The sequence below is a fragment of the Equus caballus genome, chromosome 14 (genome assembly GCF_041296265.1).
Source record: "Equus caballus isolate H_3958 breed thoroughbred chromosome 14, TB-T2T, whole genome shotgun sequence".
Lineage (NCBI taxonomy): Eukaryota > Metazoa > Chordata > Mammalia > Perissodactyla > Equidae > Equus > Equus caballus.
Genome location: NC_091697.1, coordinates 63,344,632 through 63,362,708, shown reverse-complemented (window position 1 = coordinate 63,362,708; position 18,077 = coordinate 63,344,632). Strand labels below are relative to the sequence as shown.

The 18,077-nt window shown below is 43.4% G+C and overlaps 1 protein-coding gene across 1 annotated transcript in view; it reads right to left on the bottom strand.

The window, feature by feature from the left end:
* Positions 1-18,077, bottom strand: part of MARCHF3 (membrane associated ring-CH-type finger 3) — a 136,327-nt gene that overhangs the window by 18,567 nt on the left and 99,683 nt on the right. Inside the window, exons 2-3 of the mRNA XM_070233135.1 lie at positions 16,164-16,407; positions 13,054-13,258 (exon numbers count right to left, since the gene is read on the bottom strand). Of these exons, the coding sequence (XP_070089236.1) occupies positions 13,054-13,258; positions 16,164-16,351 (393 nt within the window). The 5' untranslated portion in view covers positions 16,352-16,407. The remainder of the gene's footprint in view (positions 1-13,053; positions 13,259-16,163; positions 16,408-18,077) is intronic.

Genomic DNA, 18,077 nt, shown 5'->3' with positions numbered 1-18,077 from the left:
CCCCAATTTGAACACTGGACAAAAAATGAGAATATGATGAATAACGTGAATAAGGACAATAATTCCTATTTTGATAATTGGGGATGTTCAAAAGAATAGAGAGGGAGAAATCAAACTCAAAACCAGGCCCTCAAAATGGGACCACATTTAAAAATCTGTATCCCTTAGATGTAGCCAGAATGTGCGTATGAAAACTAGCCAAGCAGAGTGTGGTGGAGGGATTTCAATGAACTATGAGACATGTGTAAAACAGGATAAAAGACATTCTCACCAGGGCCACACACTCCAAAGTAAGCAAGAATGGGAACACTCAGAAAGGCGAAAATCTCTGCTAGATGGAAGGACTGTGAGCATAGAGGAAGTTTTAGATTCATAGTCCTTATAGTCCAACGTTTTGCTGCCAGAAAGGACCCCAAATATTTAGGAGGACCTGGCAGACATCCCAGCAATGAATGGATCTGGAGTCTCTCAAGGCTCCCCTCGAGGCAATGGCTTCAGTTCATGAGCTGCAGTGTCTGGTGGTACCTCTTTATTTTTGTCTGAAATTCCCTCCTCAAATTTCAAAGGGATCCCACCAGCGTTCAAGTAATTTGGATCATGTCACGCACTCCATGCTCACACTGTCTAAGCTGTTCATGGTTTTCAAGATTTCAGACATGCCCTTCCTTAGCCTCCTCACATCTAGGTTAAAGTTGCCCTCTTTCTGTCCAAGCCAACCCAGCCCTGTGTTCTTACTGCTCCCCAGCCTTTTTGGGTACCCTTTATTACGTATGGGGCCTAGAATATCAGAATACCAGGCAAAATAAGCCATGGTGTTATACAAGGGGAGGGCAACGTTTTCCATTTTGCTGGCATTACTTCTCTACATTATGTTCAATGTTTGTGGACCTTTTTGCTACAGGTCTCATGGAGCTGTCTTCAGGGAAGACATTCTCAAGGGGTGGGGCCAATAGCTCAGATGACATGGGTCATGACATCAGGGACTGGCATTTACAGAAGGGCAGGCAGGAGACCGGCTGGATGAACACAGCACTGTCGGTGGGAAACTCTACTCCAACTGGAGACACACATACATTTTTAGCTTGAGTGATCCTGAGACATGTGCCCCCACATGTGTCCCCAAGGCAGAACCAAGCCAACCATGGAGGAACCCAAGTTAATAACCAGCCCAGTGCTGTATATGTGCATAACTGAATCACTAGCTCTCTCTTCAAGACAGCAAATCATATCTACCGTTGTGGTATCCACTGAATTATAATGTGGCTTCCTCACAGAGGTGGGAATTTGTAGTAAAGTGTTGAGAAGTTTTCCTTACTTTTCAAGTTTACAACATTTTAAGGGTGCAGGAGACACTTTTGGAAAATCTATGTGTTCCTTTGCAGTTTACATAACTATCTTTCTAGACTGGGGGTCCTTGACCTAGGGTGTAGGGCTTCAGAAAACCTGTGACTTCTTTGAAACTATATTTGAATACTGGATGTCTGCGCATTTCAGGGGAGAGAGTTCAAGCTTTTTTTTTCATGATTTTTTTAATCAAATATATTTGACACACATCATTGTGTAAATTTAAGATGTGCAATAAGTTAATTTGATACATTTATATATTTTTTGTAATATGACTGCAATTGTAGCAATACTTGGCACCTCTATCACAGTACCTAGGTATGCTTTCTTTTTATTGGTTGGAATAATTAAGTTCTAGTCTCTTAGCAGGTTTGATGATTATAGTACAATATAGTTGTCTACATTCACTGTAAGAGTTCAAGCTTTTATCAGATTCTCAAACCCCTCTGAGGGGAAGTAGCCCTGTTCCAGTGCATTTTCCTAAATTGTCTTAAGACACACCTTGGTCCAGTTAAGTTTCTGAGGTTTGATGAATTTAAGAATATGGGCAGTAGGATTTGATTGCCTTCTGAGAATCCATCATTTCTTCCTAGAATTTGGTTATAAAAACATCAACCTAGGGCACAATATGTGATATTAAAAAAATTAATTGTATAGTTGTAGGGCAGCAGAATCAAGAATGCAACCAAATTAAATTAATGGGCTTAAGGAAGAAAAGGACTCTTCCTGAGCAAAGATGGCAAAATTCAGGCAATATAAAAAAATCAATGCACAAATGATTTCTATACAATAAAAGACTAAAAAATGAACAAGGTTTCATCACATAAACTGTGGTAGGGTAAAGCAAAACTTTTAAGGGAAAAAACCATCAACATCTCTGTGCCAGTTTCCTCCTTTCTATGATGGAGATGGTCGTACATACAAATAGTAGAATGTTCAAGTGCCTAGAACAGTGATGCAGGGTAAGGACTCAGTAAATGAGTAGGAGGAGAAGCAGTGTATTAAGGTGAATAGGATGTCGAAAAGGAATCAAAAATAAATGAAATTATAGCAAGGAAGGTTAAGATACATTTTCTATAAAATCTGAGACTAGACCTTGCAAACATTTTGCTAAGTGAAGGAAGCCAGTCACAAAGGACACCATACTGTAGGGCTCCATTTACAGGAAATGTCCAGAGTAGGTAAATCCACAGAGATATAAAATAGATCCGTGGTTGCCTAGGGCTGGAGGAGGGGCCAGGGGCCAGGGGCCAGGACAGGAGGACTGGAGAGTGAAGGCTGAAGTGTGTGAGGTTTCCTTTTAGGGTGATGAAAATGTTCTAAAATTGATTGTGGTGATGATTACACAGCTCTGTGAATATGCTAAATGTCACTGAATTATACACTCTAAATGAGTGAACTGTATGGTATGGGAATTATATCTCAATAAAGCTGTTTAAAAAAATCTGAGACTGAAAGATCCCCTTGGGAAAAGTAATAAGAAGTGTCCTGTAGATTCCCCTAAAGAATCCTCCATCTTGCATGAAGTCTGGTTTGTAGATATTTCCTTTTGCCTTGCCACATCTTCATCTAATAGGGCTATTTTTCAGGTATACTATCTGTCTGGTACGTCTTACAAACAGCTGAAAATGTGTATATTTTGACGAATGAATGACTTCTGGGTTTCAACATTAAAGTCATAGATTTTAAGCAGATGAGCCGGTGTTTAGAAAAATATTAGAGACATGTTATTACCTCCATCTCTCATACCTTTTCTCCCATCATCTACCAGCTTTAACGCAAACAGTAAGCCTTTGGGAGCGGGTAAATTGTTAGGGGCAGCTGCATTATTTTCTAGGATGGTGAATATTTTCCCTTCATCTCCCAATTTCTGCTTTTACTGATTCTTCCCAGATATAAGTCCTTAAATGTCTATAAATTCTATTTTACAACTTTCCTGCTGCTCCTACCTGCCAGCATTTTATATATATTAGCCATTTTCCCTCAGAGCCCTAAAAGATTTTGAACCTCATCATTTATTCCAACTTTCTGTTTCTAATAGCATTGCTGGAGGTGACGCAGTGATAAAATAATGAATAGAAAATACTTCCTTTTCTTCTTTTAATCTGACCTCAATCTTCACAAACAGATCTTTGCACATTTTCATAAGTGGCATACTGAAGAATTAAGCCCATTTTTTGGTATTCTAAACTAAAATCTTCAAAAGCACTTTTTTCTCTTTCATGTTATACACACATAAACGTAACTTTCCTCTCGCATATCCATCACAGTGTAAATCCACACCTCTAACTCTGTAATAATGGATTGCAAAGAAACAGTTTTATCCCAGACAATTTCACAAGGTGCCTATCTCTTCGAGAATGAAGGCAGGCAGTGCTGAGGCACAGCACAGAAATACGCATTCAGTGAAAAAGGGAGGAGGCAAGCAAAGCCACAAGGCCCAATGGGGTCTTTCTTAGCTTTTTCCAAATCTGCTGCACCTGTCAAGAAAGTGATGGAAAGAATTGAGGCAATTATACAAATAATTCAAGAGAAAAGCCAGTGTTTTCCTTCATGAGTTGTAAAACCAGTTTTACTAATCTGAATGATCTAGATGACAGTCTTGAAAGAAATTGACTTCACAAGTGTGCACAAACATATATAGTGATTAACGTTTGTAACTGTTTGTGAAAGGCTCTTAGCAATTTTGAGTTTGCCAGACTTTCTAATAACATCTCTCCTTTAGCAGCAATCTCAGAAGAACTGGTGACATAATGACTTGGTAAAATGAAGACTCAAATGCAGAGAAAGAGCAACTAGATGAGAGGAGAAAAAGAAAGGGTATGTAAAGTCTCTTGGAGCAAGAATGACTTTTCTGGCTTCTAATAGGGTGGTGAGTCTAAGAGCTTTGCTTCCCAACTAGACTAGGGTGTAAAGAAGCACAGAGAAGAAATGCCATTCCACTATCTCCGCACTCAATCTGGGGCAGCTCAAGTTTTCTTTTCTTTTTTTTTAAATGGACCTTATTTTTTAGAGCAATTTTAGGTTCACAGTAATATTGAGTGCAAAGGACAGAGAGTTCTCATACACCTGCATACGCCCCTACACATGCCTAGCCTTCCCCATTATCAACATCCCCCACCAGAGCGGTACATTTGTCACAATCAATGAACCTACTCTGACATATCATTATCACCCAGAGGCCATAGTTTACATTAGGGTTCACTCTTAGTGTTGTACATTCTGTGGGTTTGGGCAAATGTATGACATGTGTCCACCATTATGGCACTGCATGGAATAGGTTCACTGCCCTAAAAACCCTCTGTACTCTGCCTAGCCATCCCTCCCTCCCCACCAACAGCTCTGGATTCAATAGATGAATTCAATGTCAAGAGGGAACCAGGGCTCTAATCATCACTTTTTTTCATTTTTCCCTTTCCGAAGCACATCTGGTCCCCTAGAAAGGCTATTGGCTATTGGTAAAGAAGCTCGCACTTCTGTGTCCTTGCACGTGTGTGTATCAATGAGCAAGTGAAAGAAAGTACTTTTGAGCCAGGAAGGAAGAACCCAGGTCTGGTAGAACGAGCTTGACCAAGGAGCCAGAGAGACCTGGGTTCTTCTTCTGCCTTCTCCACTTAGTAGCCCTGTGGCAGAAAGTATTTCAGATCTCTGGAGACTGACTTAACTAATACCTCAGAGTCTCAGCTTCGTTATCTATAAAATGGGATACTATCCATTTTCGGGATACCTGAGACACTCAAATAAGACGGTTAAAAAAAGCACATAACATGTAGTATTTCCTCTTTGCCTAGGAAATGGGTAAATAAGAAGAAAAAAAACTTTGAGGTGTGAACGTCTTAGGGATACAAATAGATGGACTTGCAGTGAAATTAACTAATGCCACTGGATTGGAGTGTCACATCAAGATCTGCACCTCTTCTGGAAAACGAAGTTCTCAGCACAGCCGGGCACAGCAGGGTGTTATTCAATGAATAAACGACCACTGGTCTCCCACTGCCTAACTGAAGATACTGCTCCACTTTGCTCATTCGAATACAATTGTCCATTAGACAGCATTTAACCATAATCATGTACTGCTCACAATATTTCACACCATTATTTGTTTAAAAATGTGTATTCTTTCCTTGGAGTTTAAAGTGTCAGTTGTTGACACTAAATACTGAAGAAGCAAGAGGTGGGCTGGCAGAAGGCCTCAGCGGGGAGTTTTATGCACAGTCTAAAACTCTGCCTCTGAAATCTGCACCAGGGCTTCTGCGATTCAACCCGGCCCCCTACACCTACACAAGGTGGGCCCTGCGAGCTAATTGTGCCTTGTTATTTCAGCAGGACTTAGAAGAGAGATGATTACCAGTGGTGGTCATTCAGTAACATTTCACCGCTCCCCTATCAGACTCCCCTTTACCAAGCTCTCCCACCAGCTGCCCAGGGGCACTTTCACCTTCACCCCGCACCCCAGCTCCCATGTAGTAACTTCTAATTGTCTGCCCTTCAAAGAAGTGGACCCTTTGGTGGCCAACACTAGCTGTACTATTTGTTCTTACATTTGGAGTTAGCTCAAAGGGTCCGAAATCTTTCAGGATTATTTGTCTCATTTTGTTTCCTTCCTCTTATTCTTGGCCCAGATGTGCTTAAGGAAAACTTGGCTGAATTTTCTCCTATATTTGAGACTACTGAGGATGAATTAGTGAAGACTACAGACATTTTCTCTCTGACCCCTACCCCCCTGCCCGCCCAGAGGCTGTTCTTTAAAAGGTACATTGCTCACAAAATGCTAAAATTTGTTAATTCTAGGCGGTGGATACACACCTGTTTGATATATGATTCTTTGTCCTCCTCTGTAGTTTTTAAAACATAGAATAATTAAAATAAAAAAGTTGTGTGAAACAGCTCTTGGTGTTTTGCATGGACGTGTCTCCACTCCTAGAGGTCCTCAGATGGGGAGAGGTGGCAGGCAGCGGCGAGGACTGAGAACGTGGATTCTAATTTGTATTTCAACCCAAGTGCTCTGCAAGTATCAACACAATTTAAAATAATAGAATCTGATCATGTAATTCTTTTATGCAAGGAACTGGATTTCCCCTCCAAATTAATCCTTTACCAGCAGTGGATGGGCTGGGAACACAGGCACCGGGCAGTTAGCTCACTTCCATCTGGCATGCCCATGTGAACACTTCGGTTGGCTTGCTTTTTTAATGAAGTGATTTTTAATGAAGCAAGCTGTGAATTTAATAGATACCCTAAAACAGCTTCTTTGTAACTAAGCTTTAAGTAACGAAGCAACTGCCAAATTAGCCACCAAAACCAAGAGAAAAATTCAAGACTGAACAACTCAGGATCAAGGCTTCCTGGACTTCGGTCATCAGGCACGTCATCTCAACTGCTGGCACAGACGATGGAGACGCAAGTCCATGTGGAGGCTGGTGGCCTGCTCAGCGACCTTATCAGAGGTCAAGGAAGTGCTTGGCCAAGACTCAGGCACACTGCAAGTGCGAGGTATTTGAACCCTTGTTATTCTCACCACTGTCCACGCTAGTGCACTGTCTCCTATTTTGAACCAGCTATTTCAGCTCATTTAGAACGTGCGGACAATATGAGGGAGATCATTAGGTTCAGTCTATACTCCCCTGAAAGGAAGATGTTGGTAGAAAGAAATGCTCATAGTATTAGGGAATTCTTTTAAAGGTGGGAGAAATCACCCAATTCTGGAACCTCAAATGTAAACAGCAGGCAGGTAATGTAAGAGGGTGAAGAGGGCTGGGTGGGTGTGAGCAAAAGGCAAGGCCTGGGGGAACTGGAGAGGGCATGTCCCACCTGAAGGCATTCAAATAAAAAAAATGTTAATTCAATAAAGCACACCTGTGTGCATGGACGTGGTTGCCAGTTTTCGTGTTCTGCTTTATTTTACTGGTGGGAAAGCTAACGCATAAGGAGGAGAAATGAGCTGTTCAGGTTCTCACTGCAGGTTGTGGGCAGCTAGGACAGAAATCCGAGGCTCCCTGCGGCCAGCCAGTGCAGGTTGTAGTACAGTTATAGAACAGCGGCCACAATCGTGATGTTAAGCCCTGCTTGGAGAAGTCACTGGCACAGATTTCACTCAGTGGGAGGGTCTTTGTTCTGTTACTCATTAAATAGACACAAAGTCCCTCAACACACTCCCTTTTCTGGTACTTGACATCTCCTTTGTCCTTCAGGCTACAACTCCTCACTCTGCTTTGTGGGGCCTTAGCCTTGCCTGAAGCTAGCGGGAGAGTGGCCTCAGGGAGATGGGGCTGGAAAGGAGGGGCTACTCAGGCCAAGGTGGCAGAGCAGGAAGAACCTGTGCTGGCCGCCCTTGAGTTCAGGTGGCAGTCTGTGGTGGACATGAGAGCGGACTCCTGGTGGATTCAACCAGATCCCTCCCACATTCCCTTTCACAGACGCTGGGGTGTGGCCTTCTCTTCTGTTTTGTGCCCCCAGAACACTGCATGGAGTATGAGAGAGAAGCCCCAGTGCAGCGCCAGGAGACCTTCTTATTGCTTCCTCCCTGAGGGATCGTGATCTAACACAACCACTGGAAACCTGTTCCTTCTACCAATTGCAATTGGGTAATTATGATCCTTAACCCCTAAGACTATGGTGAAGTGTTTCGTGTCTGCTTGCGCAGTGCTTGGATTCCTAAGAGCTTGACAAATGCAGGCGGGGCCTGAACCTTTCCACAGTGGCCTGGTCTGCGCCACCCCCAACCACACTTCTCTACCTCAGGCCAGTGTTCCCCACCAAGCCCTGAAGTGAACATTTTCTCCTCACCGGTTACAGTGCATCCAGGGCTCCTGCCACCTGCCAGTCCTCAAAACCTGACTGAGGACTGATAACAGGCAGGGGGTGGGGGGGGGGGGGAAGCTAGGATTTGTCAGAATCATTGCATTTGTTGTGTGGCTCAAAGCAGTGTTGCTAGTTTGTATTATATAAGCCTTTGTCCAACTGTGTCCGTCTTGAATTCTAAGGGCAAGGGGTCAGTTTCTTTGATTTACAACCATAGGCCAAAAATATAATACATGGTTTGCCACTGGGGGAGGCGAGGTTCTCCATTCATCCATTTATTTAATGCACAGTCCCTTCTTGATTGCCTATCACTTGCTGTGATTATGGTCTAGCTACGTTACTCACTGGGCTGCGAGAGCTTGCCCACCTTCCTTCAAGGAATGGAACAGGTGGTCCTTATGCCTGGGAAGCTCCTCAAATCAGTTCATATCCCCTATGGTGTCATTCACTAGTTACCCCAATGCTATAAGGGTTTGCAGATGAAAATGAATGCTCTGAAACCAAAAGCTCACATTTTTCCTTAAATGAACATATTAAAAATCAAAACAAAACAAACCCCACTATAATAAGAGTTGAGCCATGTCTCCACCTAGGTCTGATATATACATATTAGGGGGGTGTAAGTGATGTCTTAAATTGATCAAATAGCAAGTGCCAAGGTACGAAGCGGTTTCTCCACAGCAGTTCAATTCTGCTCCCTGATGTGCAGCTGGAGATTACACTGAATCCAGGGCACACTTTAAAACTATTTTCCTCCAGTGACTTAAAAAACCATAAATAAAAAGTTTGAAAAAAATCCTTAATCCTCATCTCCCTAGCTTTACATCCCATTATTCCGAGTAACTGATATGTGTGAAAACACTCTCAGTTTCAATTTAGCTAAACCTCTGACTCCAGGGAACAGCTTTTAAATTGTTCATACAATTCTTATCAATCAGCTGGGTCTGTGTAAAGGAAATAGGAATCTAGAAACGCAAGCACTCCCTCTGTGAAAAATCACTAGGTCTCCTGATCAGAGGAAGATCAGATTCTAGGAAGCCTTTCCTCCAGATTTCGACCATTTCCTGGCTGCTTCATTTTAATCACGACATTGTTGAGCTGATCTATTACTTCACAAATTTCCCGGGCAAGAGTGGGTGTTATTGATGCACGTCTTAGGAAAGCCCAGTGGCAAGTATTCCCATCATTAGAAACTGATGTTGCAAGCATGCTATGTGCACATAGTAAGACGGGCTTCCTTGGCCAACTGCTCCATCAGATATGCAATCATGGCAATGGGCCGGAGTCAAGGCACATACTTTTGGGAACAAATCACGGTATTTTTATTGGTTTGCTGTATTTTGCCCTTATAAAAAAATGGCATCAGAGTTCAAGTTACAGAGAGAAATGAGGAAAACTGGAAATGAGCAGGAAGGAGACCATAAAACCACTCAGACTGGTCATTCACTGCATCTTTTTATGGTTAGTGGATGTCTATTTACTGCATTCTACTAGGTCATTATTCTTGGGAATAATTCATCTGACAAATTGCCACTGGGTACATTTTCCATCATCAATAAAAAATATGTAGCTTTCATGAGAAGTGCTAGCTGTGGAGGGATGAAACGTATGTGTATTATATCTGCTCTTCCTTTTTGCTATGTACAGTTTGAATACTTTCCTTTCAAACTTTACCTGATTGGACACAGACCTTATGAGATTTATATTAGCTGGACTATAGAGGAAATTCACCAACATCTGAATAAACTAGATGACTGCAGTGTAGCTCTCGGGTTGAAACTAGCTCTCTCATTCTACTGGCTTACTTAAATCAAGAAAATATTTAAGGTATAAAATTGGCAAGGAACTTACCAAAAGAGACTAAAAGATATAGGTAGGTAGGTAAGTAGATACACACACACACACACAATCAACTTATTGAGGTATAAATTACATACCATACAATGTACTCATCTGGAGAGTAGAATGCATTTTTTTTGGACAAGATCTTTAGCCTTGGACCTTTAGCCTTATAGAGCCTAATAGAGACCAAAGATATCAGGGAGAGCTCCTAGCTCACCCTCCTCCATACTGCAGCTCAGAAAACTGAGCCACGCCACCCAAATGGACAGTGGTAAAGTAGGGAGGTGATGCTCAGTTTGGAGGTGCTAATAAAAACCAGCCCACTGATTTGGCCATTATGAATAGGAACTCATCCTTTTGCGGGGAGGGAGAGGAAAGACTTTGTGTTGTAGCCTGTGTACAGACAACAACCCTGGGTTCCTGAACAATTGAAAATGAACACCCAACTGCTGGCTGCAGAGTGCAGGAAAGGAAGCGAGGGGGAAGTGTCTTTGGAACAGGGGTGTTAAGCAGGATGAAGGGCTATGCTGAATGAAGGGCAGAGAGAGTTTACCGAAGAGCGGGAGTCTGAGGTGTTAAAGTAATTCCAACCAATGTTAACGTCTGGAGGCTGATACATAATTTATAAATGACTTTTCAACTGCTTCCTCTAGCAACAGGAGCTGTTATTATCACATCGATTTTCAAATTAAACATTATGGAATTTTCTTGCTTTAATGAGAAGGCAGATCCAACTGGTAAATAAAGTAATGATTAAAGCAATTAAAAGAGTGAAAATGAGAAATGAAGTAACAATACTCCTATTGCTTAACCCAAATAGGCAGGTTTTGCTGATTTACTAAAAAGATTCATGTTTATCTTGAGGTAAACATATTGAGAAGCAATGCTCACTAGGAATAAACCTGCCCTTTGGGAAGAGAGGAAAAGTCAATTAATAATGTTATTTGTTTAAAAATCTGTGTGCACCTGGGTCTCATTTGTCCTCCAGCTGAGAAACCAAAGACAACTTCTTTTTATTGCTTGTGGTCAAACAGCAAGTTCATCTCGCCATGGGATGATCAAACGGCCAGCCTCCCCCGGCTTGAGGAGGTTTGCCTTTCACTTTCAACTTGTTCAATCATCATTAACTCTGAAAAATGTCACATTCCATTTGTGCAATGAAAATTTCACCACCGGTGACCGTTTGGGTGAAGTTTTTGTAGGCGAGGCCCTAAATCTTGCAGAGCACCTCACACATTCTCAAGGTCATTTGCCTCGTTTCCTTGTTTAATGACAGTTGACAACGGTCCTGGAGTCTGTCTGCGGCCCAACAGAGGCAACTTTGAAGAAACCTCTCTGGGACAGAAAGGATTCACTGAGTGATTCGGCACATGCGTGTCATTGGAGAAAAACTAAGCTGTGTGCAAGTGTGTGTACGTGTGTGTTTGCACTTGTGTGCATGCACACATACACACCCTCCTTTGTTATATATTATGCACACATGCACTGGGGTTTTTACCAAGCAAAAGTCAAAATCTTTACTCGGGAGATCTAGGAAAGAAGACCACTGGATGCAGCCCATCTGAAGCAGGGTTTCCTTACTCTGGGATGCCAGCCTCCCTGAAGAAGCTGCAATATCAACTTGGGGAGGTTCCAAAAAGTTTCCGGAAAGGAGAAATAGGCTTCTTTTTAACTTTTGCTATTGGGCTTGAGAAATCTTCATCTCCTTTGTTTATCATTTAATTCTATTTCCCCCTCTGCAGAAAGTTCTGGAATGTAAATCCCAGTGAGTGTGGCATAGGGCCAACTCTCTGATGGGCTCTACAAATGTGAATTTCTGAAAGTTGATGTCAAGCAGCAAGACAGCTAAATTAAGAGGTCACTTGATCCAGAGTCTTAAAAAAAGCACAGATTGGGGCAAGTCAAATTAATTTTGTGCCACTTGGCAAGCAAGTCATAGCTAAAACAGGCCCCAGTTATAGGTCCTGATTAAATTTTCCAGGTCAGAACCAAGGGAATGTATATACAGAGCTCTCCAGAGCCTCAGTGCCAAGGCGTTAATACACTGTTTTAAATAGTCTCCACGAAGGGGGTCTTGATTTCCGTCTCTAGTTTAAGGCCAAAGTTTCACTGGGTCAGCTGCTGAAATAAGGAGAGGGTTACCAGCAGGTCTAGATTATAGGCACAATGTCTTGGTCTCTTTCAACTAGCTCTGGCTCATAATATATTAGAATACTTATTGTTGCCAATATCCAATTTTTAATTGAGTAGTAGAAGTGGAGGGTAGGAGAAGGGGCAAAAATGATCAAACGATTTTTTCCAACACTCCCAGCAAATACAAGACCAGACCCTGGGTCTAAATAAGAGTCTTGTGGCTCCTAAAACATGAAAGAGAACGTCCTGCCATTTTAATGGCTGGGTTGACAGCACCATTTTTAAGTAAAGAGGTTCCAATACTAGGTTATTAGGTGAAAAAAGCTTGTGTATAACTTCTGAGGAGATTTTTTTTTAATTCAAATACTTGCCCATGTACCTGGTATTCTAAGTGCTTTATAAATATTAGCTCATTTAATTCTCATAGTAATTCCAAGAGGTGAAATAACTTCCCTAAGGTCACAGAACTATTCAAACCCAGGAAGTCTGGGTCTACATCCATTATACTATTCAGCTATATTTTTTCATAAAGAAAAATATTTTCAGAATATGCAACCCAAATGCCCATTTGTCTGTTGTTTCAAGATGGGCAGATGGTGCGCAAAGAGAAAAGTGTTTATCCGTTTGCTCCACTTCATAGGGATGTAAAACTGGAGATCAGGTCTCTGAACTTCCCCTTTCTCCTCACGTGGATTTCTTCTGCTCTCTTCTACCTCGTGGAGGTCACCTTTCTACTGCTGGCTCCTGGGTGAGCTAGGTGAGTGCTCTGTCTGTGTCACGCATACGCATACGCACACACACATACACACACGCTCTCACACAGAGCTATTACTGTGCTTCAGTGACGCTGCACAGGGTTTGTGATCCGGGCATAAAAGCAGACATCATTTGCTCATTAGAGCTAAGTTTTCAGGACATGCCCCAATTACTGACCTCCACTAACGGCCTGGGTTTGCGCTCGACTGCAAACCTGAAGTGGCAGAGTTCACAGTAGCTGGTGTTTGAGGACGACAGCCAGTGCTCCAGGCAGCTCCGGTGAATTGTCCCCAAGGTGCCCGTACATTCACATGGAGAGAGCAAGTCCTCTTGGCTGCTGCCCTCGTGGCAGATCCTGCACATTGGCCGGTCATTGAAGGGGCTGCAAGAGAAGGAGGGGCACCTGCTGGTCACTGGGCTGGAAACCACTGCCAAATGGATGGTCCTCTGGCTCTGTGTCCTTTGGACCCTCCGCAGTGCAACCACTCAGAATAGACACCTGCTTTAAAACTCTACATCCACACTCACATTCAGCAGTGGGGGCCAATGCCGGGGTCCTTGGGTGTCTATTTTTCCCGATACAAAGAAATAGGGGGTAGCCAAGAGCAAAGTAGCTGGGTGTGGTCCAGGATCAAAAGTGAGTGAAAATGAGCAGCGTGTTATTTTTGCCCTGGACCTAGATGTAGTTCAGGCAAACTACCAATCAAAAATAAAAACCATCCCTCACCATTAAGAACAGAAATTGTTTTGAAATGACACCAACTGTAGTTTCTAGACAAATTGCATCTTTCGAACCAGGTCAGGACACTTTTGAACACTCAGAGGTTCCTTTCAATAGGGTGGGAGAATGAGAGGAGGGATGTTAACTGGCAGCCAACCCTGAAGCTGCCACACAGAACTGCAGTCTGAGCCAGGGCACAAAGCTGAGTGGCAGGTCTGTCCCTTGAGCTTTCCTAGGATGCTCTCTGGGACGCTAAGGACACTAACCTGAAAGCCAGTATGTCCTACCAAGGTGGCCTCCATCTGGAGTTCTGCCTTTAAAATTTGGAAAAACCATTCCTGCACATTTTGTGAAGGCACACAGCATAGTGGTTCATGAGGCAGGCTCTGGAGTCCAGCTGCCTGGGTTCGAATCTCAAGCCTGCTGCTTACCAGCTCGCTAACTTTGGGCAAGTAACGTGATCTCTCTGTACTTTAGTTTCTTCATGTCTAAAACGGACACAAAGAAGAGTGCCTTCCTCATATGGTCACTATGAAGATGAGAAAAGATGGTCCGGATTAGAAGTTTAGAACAGGGAACAACATGTAGTAAATGCCTAGTTAATGCTAACTACTTTTACACGTAGAAAAACTCAGGTCAGGGAAAATCAAATAACATGGCCCTCATCATATAAGTCAGTGGCCAATGGAAGGCTCAAACTAAGATGGCCTCACTTCTCAATGGATATTGTGCCCTGCAAGAGGACTATCCCTCTCTGATCAATGCCATCTTATATTGCTCGAGCTGTCCTTTATTGGGCATGAGATTTTAAAATATGTCATCATTGTATGTGCCAACTCAAGAACCAGGCTCTTTATCCACCTTCCCCTGCCTCTTCCCATCTCCCAAAGATGACTCATGCCCACTACTCTCTTTGACACCACATTTGGTCCAAATGGAAATGCTGCTGTTTCCCAAAGGCCTTTCTGGTGATGATCTTGGGAATGAGTGGAGGCGAAAAGGGGATTGAAAGAGCAAAAGATCTCCTTCCAACTTGCCCAAAAGACCCACTCATGCTCCGGGGCGGGAAAAGGAAGTTTCAAGAGTTGGGTTTTTTCTCTCATTATTCCTGGCCTCCTTCATTCACACTTAGCCAAATGCATGTAAAACTCTCAAACTTCTGGTTTACGTTTCTGCGTGGTAGGAGGACAAGTAAAAATGCCTGATAAACACACATGCATGCCGGCTCACAGCTCTCAGTCATTTCAGCTCTGCAGCCTCTTCTTCCTGATCAAATGAAGTGTTTGACAGCTGCAAGGGTGATGGGCACACATGCAGTTATCTGTCTCAGTTCACGGAGAAGCAATGATGCTCACTGCCTCACTGTATTCTGAGTCCTAACTAATTGTTAGGAGCTTTTTAAGAGGTGGAAAAATACATACAGTACTGACTTTTCTTCTATTTCTTCCCTTTGCAATAGCTGCACAGATTGTAAGTAGAAGGCACATGGACAATGTTTACAACATACGTGGGTATGTGAGGCCATGTCTGGTGGCTACCACGTCCAGGCTGGGGGCAACAGCAAATGCTGTGATGCCACCAGTAGTCTTGCTGCAGGTGCATGTATGGATTTGTGGGCCGAGGAGCTGGCTGAATTGCTCAGACCAAGGTAAGTGGTCAAGGCGTGAGTGACTGACCCTAAGTTTCAGGGTCAGAAGTGTCAGTGCTGATATCTGGGGGCAAGTCCAGTGTGATACACATTTTACATTCGTAGGTCAAAGTCCCACTTACCCATTCTGAAAGGAAGCTGGAGAAGCCACGGAGTGCTTAATGGCTGGGCAGCCTGTAGCTCTCAGTCTGCCATTGGGCAGCTACAGTCCAGGAGGAGACCTCCAGAGACAAAGTGTGGCCTGGATGAGCTGTCTCCAGGCTGTTCAGAGCCTTCAGCCAGGCTTTGGTTCATCACTCAGGGAAGACAAGCTGGGGGGGTTTTAACAATCGTACTTCATAGGGCAGGGTGTATGTGAAGGATCAGGGGTGGGGCTCATGGCGAGTGAAGGAGGGGGCAACAGAAGAGGCCCCCAAGTGGGGATGTGCCAGGGAAGAGACTCGCCCGGGAAGTCACCCTGGGCAGTGTTCCCATCAGGTGGCGCTGATTAGCATGCACACCAGGAATGTCACTTCAAAAGTTTTCCCCACAAATCCAATCACTTTAAATCAGGTGCTTCCTTCATTCTACTCTAACAAAGGGCTACTTTGTTAGCGCCTGGAGACAACAAGGGTGTAATTACCGTCACAATGTCAAAATAACAAATGTAAAGCAAGCGACCCTGCGTCTTGTGGGATCCTTCCCCGCCTGGCTCTCTGCACGTGTGACTTTAAGTGGAAAACTCAACAATTTTAGCTTTACATCCCATTGCTATAGAAACGACAATGACGGAACTTGTGGAGTCTTTTTTTTCCTCCAGCATCTCCTCTCACCTGACACAAAGACCTGAGCACTAATTACATTCCCTTTAGCATTTTCCCTCTGACAGAGAGTTCTCCGGATCAATTACGGATTCATTTATTTTAATGGTGGTACTACCTCTGGGTGGCAAGAGTCCGCACTACTGTTGACAGCAGCTGCCCGTCCTTGGCTGAAACTTGCATGACATACTGTGGCTGCCCATTCACTAGGCTGCCACAATCCTCCACGGTCTTCACCACGGGCGCAGCCGAGCTGGTGCAGTCTGGCAGCACTTCGGGCAGGTGACTGCAGCGGCTGGTTGTCATGGTAACAGACAGCAATTACTCTGCTAATGGCTTCCACATTCATACAGGATTTCCATCTAAGAGAGATCAGAAAACAGTTTATTTGGGCAGGGTGGTTAATAGAAAATGGAGAATTACAGGCCACCAACATCATGTCATTATTTAATATAAATAACAGGGTTGGCCTAGACATGGCACATTATCTTGTTACTGCTTAATACGCGCGCATGCACACACACATCCCACAAGAAACAGTGGATGTGGTTATGAACAAGACAGCAAGCGTGTGGGTGTACATAAACATTTAGGATCCCCGCTCTTGGAGAGGGGAGGGGATGGTGGCTCTGAAGCCAGATCTGCAGAGAAGATAAGCGGTTCTCCCGTTCTGTGTCAGAGAAGCAATAAGTCTTTGATGACACTCTCTAAAAGTTACTAGAATCATTATTAAAACTGTTCACAAGTATTTTTTCTTGTAAGCAATTTATTTTCCATGCAGCTTCATTCTGGGATATTAAGATTTAAAAAAGAGAGGGAAAGAAAGAAAAAAAGAAAAACAAATTTGGCCAAGTAGCACCTTCTAGGACAATATTGGCCAAGCACAAATCATTCAATTTATGTACCACCTTTCTGACTTTTGCCATACCTGTGTCCCATAAGCCAATTATCTACTTAATATGTCTTGAAAATTAACTTCTTTTAAAAACTTAACCTATCTTATCATTGTCTTAAATAAAGTTATTCAGAAAATGATGAGTTTGATGAGCTTGTTATATTTTTTCCTAATGACATTACAATAAATACAGTAGAGGACACCGCATCATCACTGGAGAACACTGGAAAAGGCAAGAAAGTGATGAGATCTCTACCACCTACTAAAAATAATCCACTCTTACTAAGGGCCTTACTTCCCTGACACATAATCTATCATATAGATTGCAAGGAATTCTGTTCCTGATCTGTGTACTACAGGCTTGAATTTGACCTCAAGTTCAAAGTATTCAGAACTACTGGAGTGAGGAACCCCACTGCATCCAATAATAGGTCTGCATATGATGCATAAGAAATAGAAGCTTTTACAGAAACTTGCAGGAGGAATTATTTATGTTTAACGGGGAGAAGATACAGTTTCATAGCCCATAAGGGCAGTTTCTGCCCTTGCTCACCTCAAGCTCCTGAGCCGGACACAGCCTGGGCTCGGGAGACAGTGGCAGGATTGGCTGATGGACTGAATTCATGTCAATGACCAGTCTGAGTGGTCAAGGACCCGAGTCCAAATAAATCTGTCCCCCAACCCCATCAGGATTTTTGGAATTCCTCAAAGGGTTGTTTTCTCCCAGATATTTGTCTCTGCTTATTACATTTTACTTGACTCCTACTGGTCTGGGAAACAGGATCTTCCCAACTTCCAGAACAATGTGCATTAACTGGACATTCTCAGGATGAGAATGTAGTGTTTCCAGATGAACTTGAGCTGACACTGTCCCTCCCAATAAACACATATCAGAAGGGCTGACTGTCCAAGATAATTGGATGGGAACGGAATCCCCTCCTTGCTGCTGAGGTGTCTGGCTGGCCTTGTTCCAGCATGCTCCCTTTCCGGTCCTCCCTGGCTGCCACAAGTCCTCTCATGGTCTGCACCCTGGCCCCTCCCAGAGCCCTTTGGAACGCAGCAGGGGCAGAGGCAGGGCTGCCCCTTCCATGCCAATGTCACGACTCTGGTGGGCTTCTCAACCACCAGGTACTGAGC